This window comes from Propithecus coquereli, unplaced genomic scaffold, assembly GCF_000956105.1.
Source record: "Propithecus coquereli isolate 6110/MARCELLA unplaced genomic scaffold, Pcoq_1.0 Scaffold55, whole genome shotgun sequence".
Classification (NCBI taxonomy): Eukaryota; Metazoa; Chordata; class Mammalia; order Primates; family Indriidae; genus Propithecus; species Propithecus coquereli.
The window spans coordinates 2,302,762-2,323,246 of record NW_012151396.1 but is presented as its reverse complement, the minus strand read 5'-3'; the positions used below and the strand labels follow the sequence as shown (position 1 = coordinate 2,323,246).

The window sequence follows — 20,485 nt, the reverse complement described above, 5'->3', positions numbered from 1 at the left end:
GACAAAGGGTGGGGTGTTTTCTGTGTCTTCACATCAAAGAAACTCCCAAATCATGGCCACAGAGGAGGCGAATTTACAAATGTAGAAAAATACAGGCTCAAAAAGTACAGTTGTCCTGATGTCACTGTGTCTTCAGTTTTTCATATCTTACATGGAGCATAAGGAGAGATTATTTACTCTTTTAATGTGTGCGTGTGTGTGTGTGTGTGTGTTTGTGTATAGGCACATGAATTATTAATAAGATATCTGTGATCATTTGTTAGGAGGAACAAGTTTATTATTCCACATGTCATATGATAAACATTCAATAAATACATGTGATTGTGGGGGCAATTTTACAACCATACTTAACGTATGGGCAAATGCCAAATCCCAAATACTTTAATTAGAACAAATCATTTTGCTTTTATATCGACTACTATTTTCTCTTCTTTATCCAATAAATGAAAGTACTGGTTTTGAATTCTAATCTTATAATTCCTTTTTAAATTATTGGCTCTTAAAAAAAAAAAAAGAGGGATCAGCTGGGTAATTCAATTCTAGAGCATAAAGCTGCAGGTTTTGAAATCATTACTAGAGTTCTTGTTTCTTACACCAGGCATTGATTTTCATGTTTTCTAGTGCGCTCAGTGAAATCTTTTTTTTCATAAAATGGTTTAAAATTGGGTAGAATATTTGGAGGCAAATATTTATCTGAAAGCTTGCTGAATTTCGTATTCAGAAAAGATCTGTATGACATTTACAATACATTTATATATAGGTCTTTATACATGCCATATAGTTTGAATTTTGAAGTTTTCTAAGGGCCCAAGGAAAAAGTTGTAAGCAGCAGTTATAAGAGTTAAGCGACACGGGACTTTCTCTTGGCCTCTAAACAATAAACAGACATATCGTGCTCCTGTGTGTGCCAGTTGCTATTCTAAGAATTTACTGGTAATTCCTCTTTTACTTGTCACAACAACTCTATGGTCATCCACATTTTACAGATGAGGAAAGTGAGGCCTGGGGGTTTAAAGTAACTCATTCAGGGCTTCATACCTAGTAGGTGAGGAGCTGAGATTCAGAGCCAGGCAGACTGGCTTCAGCATTCTCATTCTCAGCACTGTATTTCTGCTCAGCGTGAAAGAAAAAATTACCATCGTCAACAGATACATCACAACAGAAGCTGGCGATTGTAGAGTTACAGAGCATTTCCTTCCTTTCAGGAGGTTTTTACAGACCATGGGCTTCAAACAGGACCAACATACAGAACAAGTATAGGCAAAGGAATGGGGGGCCCTGACCTCCCACTATTTTGTTTCAGCTCGGGGTGCTCCAGCCGACTTAGAGGCTGAGTTGGGGCGTTCTCCTCTTCCTACTTGTCCTCTTTTTAGGGGCATGTGCACACGGTGGAGGCATGCGAGGCGGGCTTCCCACACATGGAGGAATGAGCAAAGCAGGCAGCAGGTGTTAGGGTCCGGAGGGAAGGTGCTGGTTGCTGATGAAGTCAAGTCCACACCAGGAACGGGTCAGGGGAATTTCAGGAGGAGCCTCTGGGCAAAGGAGAATCAGTTCTTACTAGAGAGACCTGGTGATAGCTCGGCTCTCACGTGGCTTCTGGGCTTTGCAAAGCACCTGCCCCCGTGGCCTCCCCAGAGCCACACACTGGACGCCCTTGAGCAACTCCCCAGGAATCCGCTGAAAGTTCCCAAGCACACCCCCTCCTTCCTTTTTAGGCTTCCTCCTTCCTTCTCTTTCCCTTAAATCTTGCTCTCTTGCTCTTGTATGTAGACTTTAATGGTTTAATAACTATCAAAACCTGAGTTGGGGTAATAGGAAAGTAAAAATAGTTTCTCTCTTTTTAGGGAAAGCAAGGGATTAACCTCCAAAATCTTTCCCCCTCAAATCAAAGGTTTATTTTTAAAATTTTTATTTATTTATATATTTTGAAATGGAGTCTCATTATGTTGCCCAGGCTGGTCTTGAACTCCTGGGCTTAAGGGTTTCTCCCACCTTAGCCTCCTGAGTAGCTAGGATTATGGGCACCTGCCACCATAGTCAGCTTATTTTCTACAGTAAAACATTCTGAACATTTATATTCTTTCATATTTATGTAACTTTATGTTCTACAGCTAAATACATAAAATATTTAAATGATAAGGTTATGCCAATTGTGTATCTTAAGGCAAACTATAGACAGCAGGTTGTTTATCTTGATTTCAATAGAGTATTTGAAAAAATGTCTTATTAACACTGTAATCCAGAGGATAAGCATGATAGTAACACTGTAATACAGAGTTACACCTGATTAAACAACAGTAAGAATAACAATGTGCAGGCGAAATATAATTAGAAACAAAATCTCCTCCCTCCCCAGGAAACTGCTCCATAAAGGTAGAAGAGAAAGAAAACAATTTTATTACTGAATAAACATTAAATCAGAATGTGATGCATAGCACAGGCACTCTGCTAAGAGATTGCAAAGACAGAAGGAAATCTCACTGCCTTACATAGCCAAGTAGATACAACCCATCGCATACATGTTCTGAAGATTAATGATAACTAGTCGTCAGCTAAGAGGACTTGTCAGCACCATTTGTCATACACAGCTCTTCCTAGATCCATCTAGTAATTGGGGTGACATGTGTGTTAGCTAAGTGGCTTTATTCAAAGGAAAAATAAACTTCTTACATCTTGTGACAGGAGGTAGTTTCGCACCTTGATTGAGGCACCTGTGGAGGTTAGTCTCCTACCCTCCCACAGAGACTGGGAGAGGGGGGTGCTGTCTTCCTGGTGGTTAAGTTTCAAAGGGATGGCTCCCAGGTCCTTGAGAAAGACATTTCTCCATCATAAAGCTGACAAGCGGTTTATTTAGCCTTTAAAAAGACTTACATACCTTTCAAAGAGACAGAGACAGAACTTACAATGATAAGTTTTCTGAGGTCAATGCTCTAAGGAAGAGGAGGGAGGAGAAACAGGGAGAGAGGGCTGGGGCTGCCGGAACTCCCGTGGAAGGGGCTTCTCGGAGCTGCTCTGGGGAACCAGCATGGGAACCCCCTAGTGTGCTTGCTGAATGACATGGATCGCTGGGACTTGTCCCTGGGTCTGTGAATCAGAGTGATATTTAGCAAGGCTCCAGGTGATAATCACGAACACTTAAAAATGAGTCTTGGCTCGGAGTACGAGACTAGCCAAGCCTGCTTCTGTTTAGTTTTATTTCTAGTATTCACTTATCTGAACATGCCATGAACAAAATCAGGAATTAGAAATTACCCTTTATGAGAAATAAAGCTCTCCTTTTTCCAAAATAAAAAAAAAATAACAAATACATAAAAAAGAAAATGAAGTAGATGCAACAAGTTCTATGCTTTAGATAAGCATAATAGTAATATTGTCATGTAGCCATGCTCAGCTTTGACTCAAAATGTCTCTTACTCCTGGTCGGGATTATTTACTTTCAGGTATCTGGCTTCCTGTTATAACAAACTAACAGTAAATATAATAATTAGAAAAGTGGCTAAGAAATGTTAGACTGCGGAGTACTGAGGGAAAAAATTGAGGTTGCTAACAGTTTATAGTGAGTTAGGAGACCAACATAATAATAAAAAGAACCTATTATTAATATGTGCAACTCTAAGAGTGTAGCGAGACAAAGGCAATTTAGAGTAGATGTTACCCATCCTGTAAGACTTGGTGCTCAGCGTGATGGCTTAGGACACCCACATGGTGGTTAATTATTCTCTGTTTAGTAAGGCAAGGAAATATGCTATCGAGCTTAGAATTATTTCCATCTAAAAATGATAATTAAAAAACGCGATATATGAAAGGAGTAAGCTCTACTAATTTAGAAGATTCACATATATAAAACATCTCATTACTTACTACCTACATAAATAAGGCTTATTGTATATGTAAACTATATTTCAAATAAAATATGTATAAGAATGCATATGTTCTTACAATAATATGATGGAAATGTCATCTTAACATGAGCCACCAGTATGAGGAGATGACCAAATGGCGTTTCTCAGTTGTGTTTGGGGTCCTCCCTCTGCAGGGTCTGGGATTCGCTAGCAGGACTCACGGCGTTCAGCCTACAGTTGTGCTCGCAGCTCTAACTTACGACAGCAGGAGGATCCAAAGCAAAATCAGGGGATAAGGTGCATGTGGCGAAGTCGGAAGGATTGACTGGTATCCCAGCAGAAAAGCAAGTGTTTGGTGTAAACCACATGGTTTGTGTAAATAGTTTCGACACGATACACAACTCTATCTGTTAGGGAATGGTAGGAAGGCTCTGAAAATCCGAATTCCCACACACCAGCTGAGGGCCAACCTTGTACGCAGGCCATCCTGAAGACTGCAGTCTCAGGCCTGCCATATTAACTGTTTTTTTCACACTAGTTCACTAAGAAAGTGAGCAAGACATGTGCATTTGTTGACCGTCTGACTTGATGCATCTATACAGTCCCCTTTAAAAAACATATATATGTTCATAAAGTTGAGGTAAGTGCACACGAAGTATAAGACTAAGAAATATTGGGGTTAAAAGATAAGATATCTAATATAATGGAGCTAGCCTTGAAACTTTTCTCAATAAATGTACCAATTCGAAGATGTTCACCACCCCTTTGTCCTCACATGCTGAGCTAGATCCCCTTGCCATACACCAGTTGCTGTGGAGCACCATGGCCCTCAGTACTGTACGATGCCCATTATGGGGCCGGAAAATGTGGCTGGTGCAGTCATCCTATGTTATGTAGGCAAAACTTACAGCCTATCTTCAGCTATATGTTTGTGAACTGACATGAAATTTTAAACTGCTTAAGCCATTTGTACAAAACTATTCATCAAGAGAAACAAATTATAAGAAAATCTGTATATCAGGTTGGAAACTTGCTTCCCTCACTGGTTTGCTCTGTAATGACAGGAAAATTATTTTAGATTCTCTGAGCCTTATGTTTCTCAGTTGAAATCTGATAATACTTTTACTTTGAGGAAGAACAGTTGCTATTTACTCAAAAAGATTAGAGGTTGATGTCATGGCCCTTTAATTCTCTAAAAATAATTTATTCTCTAGGACCTTTTTGCTATAAAACAGGGGAAGGTTTCTGAAATAGAAAGAGTATAAAACTGATTTGCACAAAGAAAGTTGACCTTTGAAAAACTGGAATAATATTACCATATCAATATCTACTTGATGCATATTTCAGGCATACATGGAAGTTCCACAAACTTTGGGCTACCATTAATTCCAGTGGTCCTCCAAAGCTGCAATTACTGTGTGTGTGTTTATCTACACTGTCTCTGCCCTTCCCCAGGAAGGTGAGCTTGGCTTTAGCTACAGGAACAAGCATACTCTGCTATACATGACTATTTCAGCATGACATTTCAACATGAAAAGAACAGAAATGAGTTATTTATTTAACCTAATTTGGAATGTGTATACATAAAATATAAGTGTATATATAATATGGACTTTTAATAACTATATTATGTGGTGCTTAAAATATTAAAGCACCTCTTCATGCTTTATTAAAGTTCTGTAGCTACCCTTGTGGTTAATTTTATCATCATTTTGCAGTTGACACTAAAAAGTGTCTAAACCATTGTGTCCTATGTGAGGTCTTCCAGGGAGAGGAATCAGAGACAGAACTAGGCTCCAAGGCTTCTCTCTTAAATCTCTGTGTTTTCAGCAAACCAACGTCTAATGTGGGACAAAGCTTGGGTAGTTGTCTACATCATATTGTGAGTCAAACTTGGAATGACCTGATAACGCCAAATATGTCAGCCCACACACACCTCTTCCATGTGAACTCTCTCACTGTGTACGTTCCATCCGAATATAGAGTGAGATCCCATGTGTGGGCTTCTCTCTTTAAAATTAATATTTTAAATGGATAAGCCATATTTGTATATATTTATGGGGTACAACATGATGTTTTGATTGTATTTTGTGTAAAATGAGTGATTGAATGAAGCTAATTGACATATCTATTACCTCATTTACCTATCATTTTTATGGTGAGACATTTGAAATTTACTCTTTGTTATTTTGAAATATATAATGTGTTGTTATGACTGTGGTCACCTTGCTGTGTGATAGCTCCCAAAATTTATCCCTCCTGTGTGTCTGACATTTTGTGCCGTTTGACCGACGACCCCATTTTCTCCCTCCCCACGTTTCCGCCTGGCCTCTGGTAGCAATCATTCTACCCACCACTTCTATGAAATAGACTTTTTTAGATTCCACATATAAGTGAGATCATGAGGTATTTGTCTTTCAAAAGTATACATGGGTGTTCTTCTCTTCACACCCTCACCAACATTTGCTATCTTTCATCTTTTGCTAAAAGCCATCGTAGCAGGTGTGAAGTGATATCTCACTGTGGCTTTAATTTTCATCCCCTTCCCCACAACCCCAGAGATTAAAGGGTCACGATCTGTGAGTTTTCCCCATGGCTTGTTTTTTGGTCCAGTTATGAAGGTTCTAAGTTACTTGGTTTCTTCACTCCCTCGCTCCACCCCACACCCCAATAAAGGATAAACAATAGACACTAATGGCTGCTCTTGTCCCCCGGCTCTGAGGGAAGGATCTGGCAGCACTTCTATCATGAGCCTTTTCTAAGGGTTTATAACTTAGCCATAAATACTTGTCACTGGCAGAAACTTAGCCTGGAGGGTCACAGTCCTGGAGTAAATTATTCATTTATGTATTTCACTGACTTGTTTTAAATTGTTTTAACTGTATTTATCTTTTGTGATGGAAGGAAAAATAATGGCTTTACGGTTCAAGACACTTTTGTCCTCCTATGAATCAACGCAGCATCGGGATGTAAGTGAAAAACGTCAGCAAAAAAGTGGCTGCTGAAAACAGACAATAATTCTTTCTTTTTTAAAGAGAAGGGCTTGAGGGCTGACATTATTCAACCTAAGATCTATTAGCAAAACTTAAGGAAAAAAGGGAATGTTGTGAACTATTGATTAACTCCCAAAGCATCCATACCCATTTGCCTTTCATTTTTTCTTTTTCCCCCCAGACATACTGGGCCCAGCAAGTTGTGTGTTTACACCAGCCTGGTTCTGAGTAGTGGTCGTTCACATGAAAGCCACCGAGGGCAGGGAAAGCGGTGAAGAGTAAGCAGTGTTGGCTACAGGCTGGGACACTCTAGATTGAAACGTCTCTGGGGTGGGATAGGACACCTACCTGACCCCCATGCTCTTACCCTATTTCTTAAGGGAAAATGTTTGTTCTCTGTCTGTTTTTAAATTGTCCAACACTTTTCAAAACAATATAAGCTCCATTAAATCAGGTATCAAATTTGTTTTACCCACCACTTTATCTATAGTACCAGGTACGCCGTACTTCCTGAAGTACTATGTGTTTAAAGGCTGAATGAATAAATGGATCTCACTCCAAGAGGTCACACTTTACTAGGAGAGGTTAAAAATAGGTGCAAAATTTCATATTAAAGGATGTATTTATGATTGAGTAGTGTGACACAAATGGCCATACTTTCAAGAATTCTACTTCTAAATTCATATAATCTAGAGTTTAATAAAGAATGCCATTTTAATTATTAAGTATTCTCAGTCTACTTCTAAAAAGAAGGGCTCTATATCCTGCACTTTAAATATACCCACTAAAACTTGGTAGGACATTCTGTTTTAAGCATGTAGACCTTTACATTTTTATACTTTTTTGCCTGATTACAAGAGCAACACATCATTTAGAAAATTTTGAAAGTACCAAAAAGCCCCAAAGAACACAATTGCTTTAAAGATTTTTTGAAAGGTTTAGTTGTCAAATAAAGATTGAATATATTCAAAGTGTACAATGTGATGATTTGGCATATGTAAATATTGTGCGATGATCACCACAATCAAGTTAACTCATCTATCACCCCCATACTGTACATTAGATCCCCAGAACTTGCTCATCTTGTAACCAAAAGTTGGTACCTTTAACCAACATCTCCCCATTTTCTGCCTCCCCAGCTCCTGGCAACCACCATATTACTCTCTGCCTCTATGAGTTAGACTTTTTTTGATTACACATGCAATTGAGATCATACAGTATTTGTTTTTCTGGGTCTGGCTTGTTTCACATAGTGTAATATCCTCCAGATTTATCGAAGCTATGGCAAATGACAATATTTCATAGCAAAAAAACAAAGAACCCAATTAAAAAATGGGCAAAGGACCCAAATAGATGTTTTTCTAAAGAAGACAGAAAACTGGCCTATAGGTTTGTGGAAAGATGCTCAACATCACTAATCATCAGGGAAATGCAAATCAAAACCACAGTGAGATAATCACCTCATACCTGTTAAAATGTCTACTATCAAAAAGACAAGAGATAACAAGTGCTGGCAAGGATGTGGAGAAAAGGGAACTCTTCCTTGTACACTGTTGGTGAGAATGTGAATTTTGGTGCAGCCATTATTGATACAGTATGGAGATTCCTCAAAAACTTAAAAATAGAACTATCATATGACCCATCAATCCCTCTCTTGGGTATACACACAAAAGAAATGAAGTCAGTATCTCCAAGTGGTATCTGCACTCACATCTTCATTGTAGCGTTATCCACAAGAGACAAAATATGAAAACAACCTAAACGTCCATCAACAGAAGAATGGATAAAGAAAATGTGGTACATATACACAATGGAGTACTATTCGCCCTTAAAAAAGAAGGAAATCCTGTCATGTGTGACAACATGGATGAACCTTGAGAACAGTAAGTGAAATAACCCAGACACAGAAAGAACGATACTGTAGGATCTCACTTACATGTGAAATCTAGGTTAAACAAATTTAAACAATAAATCATTTATTATTTGTCTTAGTTTCCCTTTGTAGTAAAGCTTGTAAAAGAATGAATGGGTCTAGACTTTGAGTTATCATGAAAAAAAGTTGTGGCTACATAGTGGAGCATGAAGGAAGAAATAACCTGGGGAAAGGTGGAAAGAGTTGGTTGAAGAGCACGATTCTCACATTGTGGTAGGATTCCAAACTGCTTGGGAATTGCGGTATGGGCATCCGAGCTTCAGTGTCAAAAGGGAGGAAAGGTGTGCTGCCCTCTGCTAGCCTGGCCCCTTTCTGTGTGTGTGTGTGTGTGTGTGTGTGTGTGTGTGTGTGTGTGTGTGTGTTTAGGGGATTGGCAGATGTACTATCCCAAAGAGAGAGAGCGATAAAGACAACCACGAGGTTTGAATGCAATCCCATTCCCACCAGCGGCAGATACTGATGGGCTTCTTCCCTGTGCGAAGCGTCACACACGGTGCCCCGTGGGTGGGGCCGTGTGACGTGTGTCCTGGGCAGGAGGATGCAATGGAAAGATAAAATGCTCTCCGACCTCACTGCAGTCACACTCCAGAGGGGACATTTCTCTAGTAGTAGTTCATTGCTCTTTTGAATATGACTCATTAGATTCTTGCCGTGATGTAATTAGAACGGCCGTCCTTGCTATCACTTGGCATATGAAGAGACACATGCAGAGAAGGTGAAGGAATTTTCTGGAAATCAGTCAGCTAAATAGTAAAAGACCCAGGATGAGGATTTCAGAATCCTGGACCCTTATGAATTTCCAATTGAACATTGAGTTGGAGTAACATATTTTTTTCTGATTATTTTTAATCATTAACAAATTGAGTCAAAATATTTTTAAAACAAAATTCTACTTATAAACATCAAAATTACATACTTGTGTGTGTTGAATGTAGTTAATATATCAGACATAAGAAGCAATCTTCATTTATTTACTATTTCAATAGTTATTTTTTTCTACAAAAGATTTTGTGAGTGTGATCAGGAGCTTATTAGAATGAAGTGGTGTCTTCGGTGGATGTGCGCCCTTGATACTCTTGTTCTTCTTAAGGGGGACAAGGGACAAATAAAAATCTGCGCAGCGTGAGAAATATTTAGGAGTCTCTAAAACTGTCTTTTTTCTTTAATTTATTCTATTTTTTTTTACTGGATTCTTTGTTATTTTTAATTGTTACTCTTCATTTTCCTACCTTTCTTTTTTTCTGCCTTTGGTTGAATTCCTAATTCCTACTATAATTTTTTTCCTCCTAGGTAAAACCAATAACCAATATATCCTCTTCATGGCTGGAGGGACAGTTTTATTGTTGCTGTTTGTTATCCTAATTACCACCGTCATTGTCATTTCCTATAACAGGTGAGTAGTACGACTGATCCTGCGTCTTGTTCACCCTGAGTAATTCTGATGTCAGAGGATCTCCATTACTAACGCGTAATTTGTCACGCTGTCTCAGCATCCACATATGTATTTTTCTGGGTACTGTTCTTACCAGAAGGAAGAGAAGTTGTGGTAATACTAGAGGGGAAAGCTAGAATAGTTCGTATGAAAATTAGTAAGAGTTGGTGGTCCCTCCTTTTCTTGTTCTGCCTGTTACCCCTGCTGTCTCCCACCCTATCTTCCTCTTCCTCCAAGGAAAAATGAGGGGATGGTGGTGTGTGTATGAGTGTGTGTGTTTGTGTGTGTGTGTGTGTGTGTGTGAGTGAGAGAGAGAGAGAGAGAGAGACTGGGATTTTGAGACGGGAAAGAACAAGGTTTAACAGTGACAAAGCCTTAATTTATTCATTCCTCAAATATTTATTGTGCACAGCAGTGAACAAGACATAATGAAGCTCATATTCTAATAAGCAAATAACATAATTTCAAATAGTCGTATATCCTCTGAGCCAAGCAACCTAGGTGCTATTATTAATAATTGCTGAGGAAGAAGGGATTAGAGGGTGCTACCTTAGAGAAAACAGGGAGCCATTTGGCCTCTACAAAAGTGTTTTTTGTTTGTTTGTTTGTTTTTTTGTTTGTTTGTTTGCCTTTTACTGTCTTGTGGTATGGTTAGGAATTTTCTGGGGTATTCTTGGTTAATGCTTCCTTCCTCTTCTGGCTCTCCCTTGTTTACCGCCCACTTGTCTAGTGTGTTGCACTTCTTAGCTGTAATCACAGTGGGTTGGAATTACTCCTTCTAATGGTTCCAACTACAGTGTCATCTCCTGAAGGGAGGAAAGAACCATACTTGTGATGTCTATATTTTGCATGTCTGGCATGTCATACACACTTTATGTGTGTCTTCTGGGTGAATGGATATATCCATCTCTTCTCCCCCATAACTACTCCCCTGGTATTACTCCCCCAGTGGCTAGTTCATAGAATCTCCAGCAGGTTTCTCCATCTCGTCTCCATATCCTTGACCTCTTCCTCTTTTTGGAGGCTGTCGGGTCTGCTCACCTGATTTTGGTAATACTCTGTAGTCTAGTTTCAGTTTTATCCTCTCTTTAACCTGTCAAGTTTTCCTGGTTCCTATTTTAAAATCTGGGTTTGCATGTCATCCTCCTGTTTAATACCTTTTATCGTCTTCCCATTCCTTCCAGAATAAGGTTAAAACTCATTAACCCTGCCATCGAAGGTGCTGTATGTTCTGACCGAAGCCTAATTTTCCTTCATATTTTCTACTTCATTTACTCCCCCAATGTTGACAAATGTTGTTAAAACTGCAACACACCCAACTCTCGTCCCATCTGGTATGCTACTAAAATGCTGTTTCCCCATAATTTGGCCTTAATCCTGGGCATCATTCAAGGTACGGGACACCTGTCCCCTCAGTGAGGTCTGTTCTTTTCTCTGTCCCTGAAATAGACATGATGTCACCATCTGGAATCATCTTGTACTTCTTGTCTGCTATCCTAGCATCCTGCTTTGTATTTTAATCATTTTCAGGTTTGTATTCCCTTCTATTAATAATGGTAGGATTTGTGTTTTATTCATTTTTTAGTGTTTGATAGCATTTAACACTAATCTGTCCAAATAATGGATGTTCAATAAGCATTTGTCTAATTAAATGAAAACATGAGACAGTTGTTTTACCTTTTTCTCTATCATGGGCTGCCCTCAAGTCTTTCCCTGACCAGAGATTAGCAAATTGAGGTAAGAGACCCGTGTGTTAATGGCACCAAGGACTTCTCTGCTGCTCCATCTTGGTGATAGAAAACGCACCCAGGGCAGAGATGGCAGTGCGAGCGCACTGGAACCCAGCAACTTGACTCAGAGAGAGGAAGCGATGGAACTGATCTCTGGAGGGTCACAGATGTTGGACATGATGGATTTTGCTTCATGAAAATGTATCACTTTTACATGAATAGCTAAATTGAACTGTAGAATATATTGTCCCACTTGGTTAAATGTGATAAAAGAAGATTAGTGGACTTGAATTCATAATCATGGAAGAACACCACAAAGGAAAAAGCCCTTGTTCTTTCTACCTTGTTGCTTGTATAAGTTTGTGGATGTTATTTCAAACAGAAATGCTTTGAAAAATAACCCAAGGACTTCACCAATGACCTCCTGAACTCTGTTTTACCCACTGTTTAAAGTTATTCTGCCACTTCAGATGTACTGACTTGGATAGCAGCCAACACAAATCAGACAGCATGTCTGAACGAAACTGAATTCTTACTTCACACTCAGCGTCTAGCAGCCTGTGTGTCCAGGGGGATTGGAAGAAGTTTCTCTGCTCCTGGGGTGTGTGGTTTTCATGTAGAGATAAGAATGGTAGCATTAGTAAGTGAACATGGCTGGGGAAGAGGGTAGCACTGGTAAGCGTGAAAGACCCAAAATGTTAGGGATACATTCTATTGATTGACATCTGTGTATGTAGGAGGAAATTTAACATTTAGTGACAAAAGTGTTAGATATTTATTTTTACATTTGTTGTAGATGTTAACGTACACAATAAATAGAATGTCTTGGTTTACCTGGACTTTCCAGGTTTCAGCATTGAAAATCCCTCATCCTGGGAAACTCCTTAGTCCCAGGCAGACCAGAACAGCTGATCAACCTAGAACAAACCATGATATGTTTACCATTTTTATCTTACAGATGAAAGGGCTGAACTTTAGAGATGCAAATAACTCAGCTAGTGCATTTCACAGCAAAAATTAAACACAGGTCATCTGACTCTAAGCTCCATATTCTCCTTTATTCATCACACTGTGTATTCTAGGCTTATTTAAGTGTGTGTGTGTGTGTGTGTGTGTGTGTGTGTGTGTGTGTGGGCGCGCGCGCGCGCACGTGCATCTGGACCCATTTGGGAAAATGTTAATTGTATTATGAGATAGCAAGCCTTGTGAACCATGATTTAACAAAAGGTCAAAGATCATAGATTTGTGTCCTAATCTCCTCATCTGTAAAAAGAGGATAATAATAGCATCTATATCATAGATTTATTTTGAAGAATAAATTACTTACATAAAACACCTAGAAACATGCCTTGCACATAGTAAATTTGCACATAGAATAAATAAATAAATTAAGGAATAATTGGTTTAATAATAAATGAAGCAAATAAATACACATAGAATAGGGTAATATGTTGATATGGTAGGAGGATTTCAAAGTGATGAGAAGGGACCTCTAGAGTCACTATCCCAGCACCAGAATACCCTGTCCTTGAACAGAGGAATGATTCCTCTCGACCTTATCTTAACAACAACAACAAAAACCGCTACATTTTTGTGTCTAACCATCTCCTCTGTTGTTCATAAGAATCTTTTCTTTAGGGAGATAAAAAAGTCACCATGTCCCTGTGATAACTATTTTCATATACTTGGATACAGTTATTTTATCTACTGCATTCAATTACAGCAGCCACTTTTCTTCTTCTCTTATATTTTCCCTTCTAAGAGTTCTCCCAAAGTCAAGTGTTTATGGGTTTTGTTGGAACTGTGGGGAGTTTATTGAACAACATGGTTCCAGATGGTCTCTTTAGACACAGTGAAGTGACTCCAGGACTAGTGGAGTCTAACAGTCAAGAGGGAGGGCTGTGGATTTAAATCCCGATGCTTCCACTAACTATGAGATTTTGGACAAGTTATTCTTCCTCTTTACACCTCAGTTTCCTACTCTGTTTGTTTCCTACTCAGTTTGATGACATCTGAATAAAATAATCCATACAGGTGATTTAGAATAACACCTGGAAGATTTTATAAAGCTTAATTATATTATCGTTGTCATCCAAGAAGTTACACTGTTGGCATTTATAAGAAGTTTTAATTGTGGAGAATTTCTAAGTCCAAGGTTATTTGAAGAAAGCTGTAAACCGTATATGTAATAACCTGCTATAAACCATTCTTCAGTCAAATCACTGAGAGGAATTACTAATGCACACTGGTTGGATGCTCATTTAGTTGCCCTCACTGTCCGTGAGCACATTGGAGAAAGTAGGGAAAATGAAAAAAGTCAGATCAATAGAATTTTCCATAAGTGTACAGAAAGCAGTGGTGGATAGCTGCTTCAACATATTTAGTAAATGCATGTGGGCTGGGGGTATGGTGAGGTATAGGGTATTTGAAATAATACTAGTGCTGGAGTATCGTATCTTCATATCCTCTATTGAATATGCCTTCCAGACGGAGGAGGAGACAGAAAAGAGACCTATGTAAAGATTTCTGGGATACACAGAAAAAGGTGAGTTTGCTCACAGTTGTCATTTTTTCCCTTTTGTGACTTATAAATGTCTTGTAAAATCAGTCTGTTTTGCAGTTAGCCATCTTATTTTTTATTCTCCTTTCAATAATCTGGCCATGCAATTGGCCTGTAATTCAAATACCAGCTATCTGGGGAAAGTTATTTTCTCAACTATTCTCCTATTCTCCTTTGAAACTAAGATTTTTATATTGATATAGATAAAAGAGCAGTTACACTGTTGTAAAAACAATCAATGCCTTCCCAAAATCTCTATTCATTTCCTAGGACTGCCATGACAAATTACCACACACTGAGCAGCTTAAAACAGCAGAAATCTATTCTGTCACAATTTGGGAGAGTTGAAGTCTACAAAAAGGTGTTAGAAGGCTTGGTTCTTTCTTGGGATGGGAATCCCTTCCATGCTTGTCTCCTAGCATCTGGTAGTTGTTGACGATCCTTGGCCTGTAGACACATCACTCCAATCTCTGCCTCTGTCTTCACATGGCGTCCTCCCCTGTGTGTAGCCTCTGTGTTCCTTCTTTTCTTATGAGGTCGCCAATCATATTGGACTAAAGGCCCACCTTACTCCAGTACAACCTCATCTTAACTAACTTCCTCTACAGGGATCCTATTTCCCAAGAAGGTCACATTATGAAGTTCTGGAAAGCACATCAATTTTGGAGGGAAACTATCCAACCCAGTACAGGGAATAATAACATTTTTATGTCATGAGATTATTGTGAAGGGCTAAATTAAATTAGACTACATAAAAGACCCCAAAGCACAGCAAGCACATAGAAAGACACAATACATGATATTCATTCTTATTATTACATTTGAAGCTAATTTATTAATTAATGGATGCTAAGATTAGATTATAAAGCTAAAGAACTTTCTTATGGGCTGTAGGAGTTTGAGGAACTGTAAAATTTTCCTCCTCATTCTACCTTGCTCTGCCCTCTATTGTTTAATTAGAAGAGTAGAAACTTCCTTCACGGTTTGCACATAAGAGGGGTGCTTATATTCATGCTCAATGTCTCCACTCTAGGTCAAACCTCTCCAACGAATATTCTGTTTATGAAATTTCACAATAAAATGTTTCTATGGATTGAATTTTTGTGTCTTCCCAAAATTCATATGTTGGAATCCTACCCTGCATGTGATGTTATTACGAGGTGGAACTTTGGGAGGCGATTAGATCATGCAGGTGGAGCCCTCAAGAATGGGATAAGTAAGAAGAGACAGGAGAGCTTATTTCTGCTCTCTGCTGTGCGAGGATACAACCAGAAGTCAGCCATCTGCACCCCAAGAAGCAGGCCCCCACTACACTCTTGATCATGTGCTTCCCAGACTCCAGAACCATGAAGACTAAATGTTTATTGTTTAAGTTACTCAGTCTATGATACTCTGTTACAGCAGCCCAAGTTAAGACGAACATTTCCTCAAATGCTATTCAAAAAACACATCAGTTTCTCTTTAATTTAATTATTTGCAATTGAATTCTACATGGCCAAAAAGTCAAGTACTAAAAAGTTTCTGATAATCCAATATATTTGTTTCAGACTTCTTAATAATCTGAAGTTTAACTTTTTTTTTAATTAAGTACTCTTACAAAAACTTTTTTTTCTGTCTAAACCATGGCTTGCTTCTTGGCACCAACTGCAGAATCAAGGTGGGTTGCGTTGTTTCATCAGCCACCTCAGCAAGCGATGAAACGGGGCTCTTTCATACACGATTTGGAGATTCTTAATCTGTAGCCCTTTGTCTACTCGAGCCAATCAAAGCCAACTTTATTGTTGTGAATTTGGGGGCAGGAAGTGAACTTTGCAACTGTCTACATTAGGTATTCAACATTTTTAGGCTTTTGTAGAATAATGATATTGTGAAGGATGATTTTAAAAGATAGTAAATTAGACTGTCAAAGGTAAAGAAGTTAGACCTATTTGATTCTTTTTTTTCTTAGGTGGTCTATGTAATAATGGCACTTGAATTTTAATCATCCTGAAAGTGAATGTCAGCTTTGTTAATTTCTTTTATTATGTTCAGTTGCTTGTTTTTTTTTTTTTTTTTTTTTGAGACAGAGTCTCACTCTGTTGCCCGGGCTAGAGTGAGTGCCGTGGCGTCAGCCTAGCTCACAGCAACCTCAAACTCCTGGGCTTAAGTGATACTCCTGCCTCAGCCTCCCAAGTAGCTGGGACTACAGGCATGCACCACCATGCTCGGCTAATTTTTTTCTATATATTTTTAGTTGTCCAATTAATTTCTTTCTAATTTTAGTAGAGATGGGTTCTTGCTTTTGCTCAGGCTGGTTTCGAACTCCTGAGCTCAAACCATCCGCCCGCCTCGGCCTCCCAGAGAGCTAGGATTACAGGCATGAGCCTGCCCGGCCCAGTTGCTTGTTTTTTAAACCTAGGACACTATGTACTTTAAAGATATTTATTAAGGCATTCATTCAACAGACATCAATGAGTACACACTATAGAGAAATACCACACTAGAATTTCCATATTAAAAAATTAAAATAATTGTTCTTATCAAAATAACCTAACATTGGGAGAGAGAGTTCTACGTTGAAACAGGTAATTCATAGCACAATACAGCAAGTGATAATCTAGATTAGGTAGGTTTCTATTGCATCTCACTCAGAGTCCTGCAAATCAAGAATGTGATTTCTAACAAAAGTTCACTGAAGAGAATGTTTTATGAAATTACTTATGATAGAAATTTGACCTATATCATGGTTGAATAGAGGAGAGTTGTACATTTTGAATGTCTTTATTAACTGCTGAAATGCAGTGAATTATTGAGATCCTCTGCTGTTTGTCTTTCTAGGCACCCAACAACTCTAGAAGTCCCACCTCTGCCAATCCACCCACAGATGACGCAAGAGAGGATATTTATGTCAACTACCCAGCCTTCTCTCGTAGACCAAAGGCTAGAGTCTAGCTTTCCCTTGATATGAGCAAATTAATGACTGTTACATACATGAATCTTTATACAATTTCTTCCCACTACCCAGTGTTTACCTTAGATACTGGTTAACTGAATTTATTTCATTTGGTAGGAAAAATACTGCATTACCTAGAGAACATTCTTAACAGAAATGTTTCAGAAAATCTGACTCTAATTAGCTTATACAGAAAAGGAAACTTACTGAATCATGTAATGGAACAATCCAGAGGAGATTAAGCATTAGACAAGGGTTTTTTTCCCCCCAGGGCTTAAATGTTGTGTCCAGAATTAAGTATGGGCATAAACTGGTTTCTGGATCCCCTTCCACAGTGTTGGATCCACTTCCCTGGTGTTGGCCTAACTCTCACGCAGGCTTTCCCTCACGTTGTCAAGATGGCTGCCAGTAACTCTCGGCAATTCGTACATCTTTGTTTCTGTCTGGTAGAGAGATGGCTTCTCTAATGGTGCAAACAAATTTGGTTATTTTTTATCATTAAACAGGTATCATGGCCAGGAAGGATAAAATGGTTTAAGTCAATAAAGGGTTCTCCTCTAGAGCTGGGAGTGGGATCAAAGCACAGAGAGGTGTCATCAGAAGGAAGGGCAGCCTCAGGGCTGGGGAGGTTACCAACAAATGTTGAATGCAATGATGTTCCAAGACATCTCTTATTAATCAACTGAACAGTGAATATGAGATGGACTCTAGAAGTAGGGGATCTCCATTCCCACTTCTAAAATCTGCTATCTCAGCATAGTCCAGAAGAGTACTTGGCAGTAGATGAAATGAATAGTCAAGAGAAAGATGAAAGTGACAGGGAAATCTCTTCCCTTGCTAATCTCAAATATATTCATCTCTGATTCTATATAGAATTCTTGCCACCATCCCAGGCCTAGTCTCATTGGAAAGTATAGTAGATGGTCCAGTAATAAATAACTTAATGTTTTTGACATTAATTTTCTCCACTTTTGAGAATTATTTTTAATATCTAAATTCTCTCAAAAGGGTCAGGCACCTAGGCTTTGGGATGGGCAAAAACCTACCTAACGGGTACAATGAACACTATCTGGGTGATGGGTACACTTATAACCCTGACTCAAGCATAAGAAAAGCGATCCATGTGACCAAAAACATTTGTACCCCCATAATATTTTGAAATAATAAAAAAAATTATGTGAAACTTGAAGACACAAAAAGAATGATAGTTGGAAGTGGTGGTCTAGGGTGGTAGGGTGGAAATTCGAGAGGGGAAAGGGTATTGGGAGGGCATAGGCAAGGAGGGAAAGGAATCAGAGAATAGGAAGATAGAAAGGAATACTCCTGCTGCACAATTTGGATGAAGACAGCCCTAGTGACATCATCAACAGTGAAAGCAGTTAGAGACATACGTGATATTGTCTGAATTCTAGATGTAGGCAAATAATGAAAAGTATTTGTGGAACTAAATAAAACCATCATGGTCACCTTGAAACCACAGCAGTCACTATCAAATACAGTGATCATTCACGTCTGAAAGATTCATTACTTATCTCTAAAGGTCTCTATAATACTATCATCTTTAAAAGGTTCATTACAAAGGCTATATTTAAATATCAAAGTTGTAGACTTCATAATCATCTTAAGTAAAACAAAGCCAAATTCTCATGTTGCCTAGACAGATTCTAAGTTATAATTTAGTTTTAAACTGATCAGTGAATATTTTATGATTTTAGCCTTAAATAACATGCATGCCAAATAGTGCAATTACTGTGTGAATTATAGAAATTGTGATACCCATATTTATGTGAATTACAAAAACTGTGAAGGTTTTTTTTTTTTAAATCTCTTTCAGAAATGATAAAAATGAATGTTTCCCAACTATACTTAGGTATATGCAAGAGAAGCTAACTCTTATTTTGTTACATTTGCTTAAAGATCTTTATATCTGATTTCGTAAAGTGTTTCCACAAAGATATTAGTGTAACAAAGTTGAAAGGCAGTTTATAAGAAAAGATCTACGGTGTCATCTTGATGTCAGATCCATCAAAGATTTCATGGCTGAATCTATCAGTTTGCATGCTGAAGCAACCTTAGCATCATTTAAAAGGAAAACTACTTTTTCTTAAAAGTTAAAGTGAATCAAAATACTACTGTCTGAAAGATTCTGATAACCAAATTCTCAATGATTAATATGCATGAGAAGGAAGACTTTTCTACAATTGCGATGTGGGGAAACATAAATCCCATTTTAAGAAAAAATAATTACGGGGGTTGTGAACAGTGCAACCAGCTGCCATTGTCCTGGTGGCCCTTCCGGGGAGTGTCATGGTAGACTTTTGTAGGAAACCACTTAAGTGTCACAAAGCCTCTGGAACATTTGGAACTTTTGTCTTTTTCCATGAGTGTTTTAATTTTTTTTTTACTCTCTCAGAATATTTATATTAAGAACTATTTGCTCTGTCCCTTTTTCTTTTCTATATATTCTTCCTCTGCAGAGTTCAGGACTTTTTCAAGGATTTGGAACCATGCTAAGTCCTGCTGAAAATTCTCTGACCTTCCCTGCTTCTCCTATTTTGCTCTCAGCTGTTAAATGCTGATGAAATTCTGTTCATATATTTTCTTTCTCTGAACATCTTTACTTAACAAAGCACTTTCACTGTAGTTTCTTTAATATTATACCTAACTCACTAGAGTTTTGGAACTCTACTATAACATCTAATCTAATCTATTCTGGTTGTTATTAAGGAAACAGATCAAAACAGATCCACAGACTAAAATATCAGAATTGTAATAAATTATGTTTTAAATCTTTTTTTTGCAAGGTGCTGTTTTGGAAGCAAGATTCTTCTTAAGATTTTTTTTTTGCGTATGTAATTTATATTGATACATAATACAACATTAAATAAGAATCTATGCTTCCTTTGGATGCCATTTTTTAATATTTACATTAAAGCAACCAATTAAAGGATATTACTTTGTGATAATAAGATAGATGAGTTTCTTAAACGTCATTGTAGAGTACACAGTTTTGCCAGGGAAAGAGTACATCTTATTAACCTACAATGACTATACATTGACTAT

The 20,485-nt window shown here is 38.2% G+C and overlaps 1 protein-coding gene across 1 annotated transcript in view; it reads left to right on the top strand.

The window, feature by feature from the left end:
* The window catches only part of CD226 (CD226 molecule), a 60,967-nt gene extending 43,546 nt beyond the window's left edge, over window positions 1–17,421 (top strand). The window contains exons 4-6 of the mRNA XM_012657589.1: window positions 10,059–10,161; window positions 14,418–14,475; window positions 17,308–17,421. Coding sequence (XP_012513043.1) covers window positions 10,059–10,161; window positions 14,418–14,475; window positions 17,308–17,421 — 275 coding nt within the window. The remainder of the gene's footprint in view (window positions 1–10,058; window positions 10,162–14,417; window positions 14,476–17,307) is intronic.
* Window positions 17,422–20,485: the final 3,064 nt, after the last annotated feature.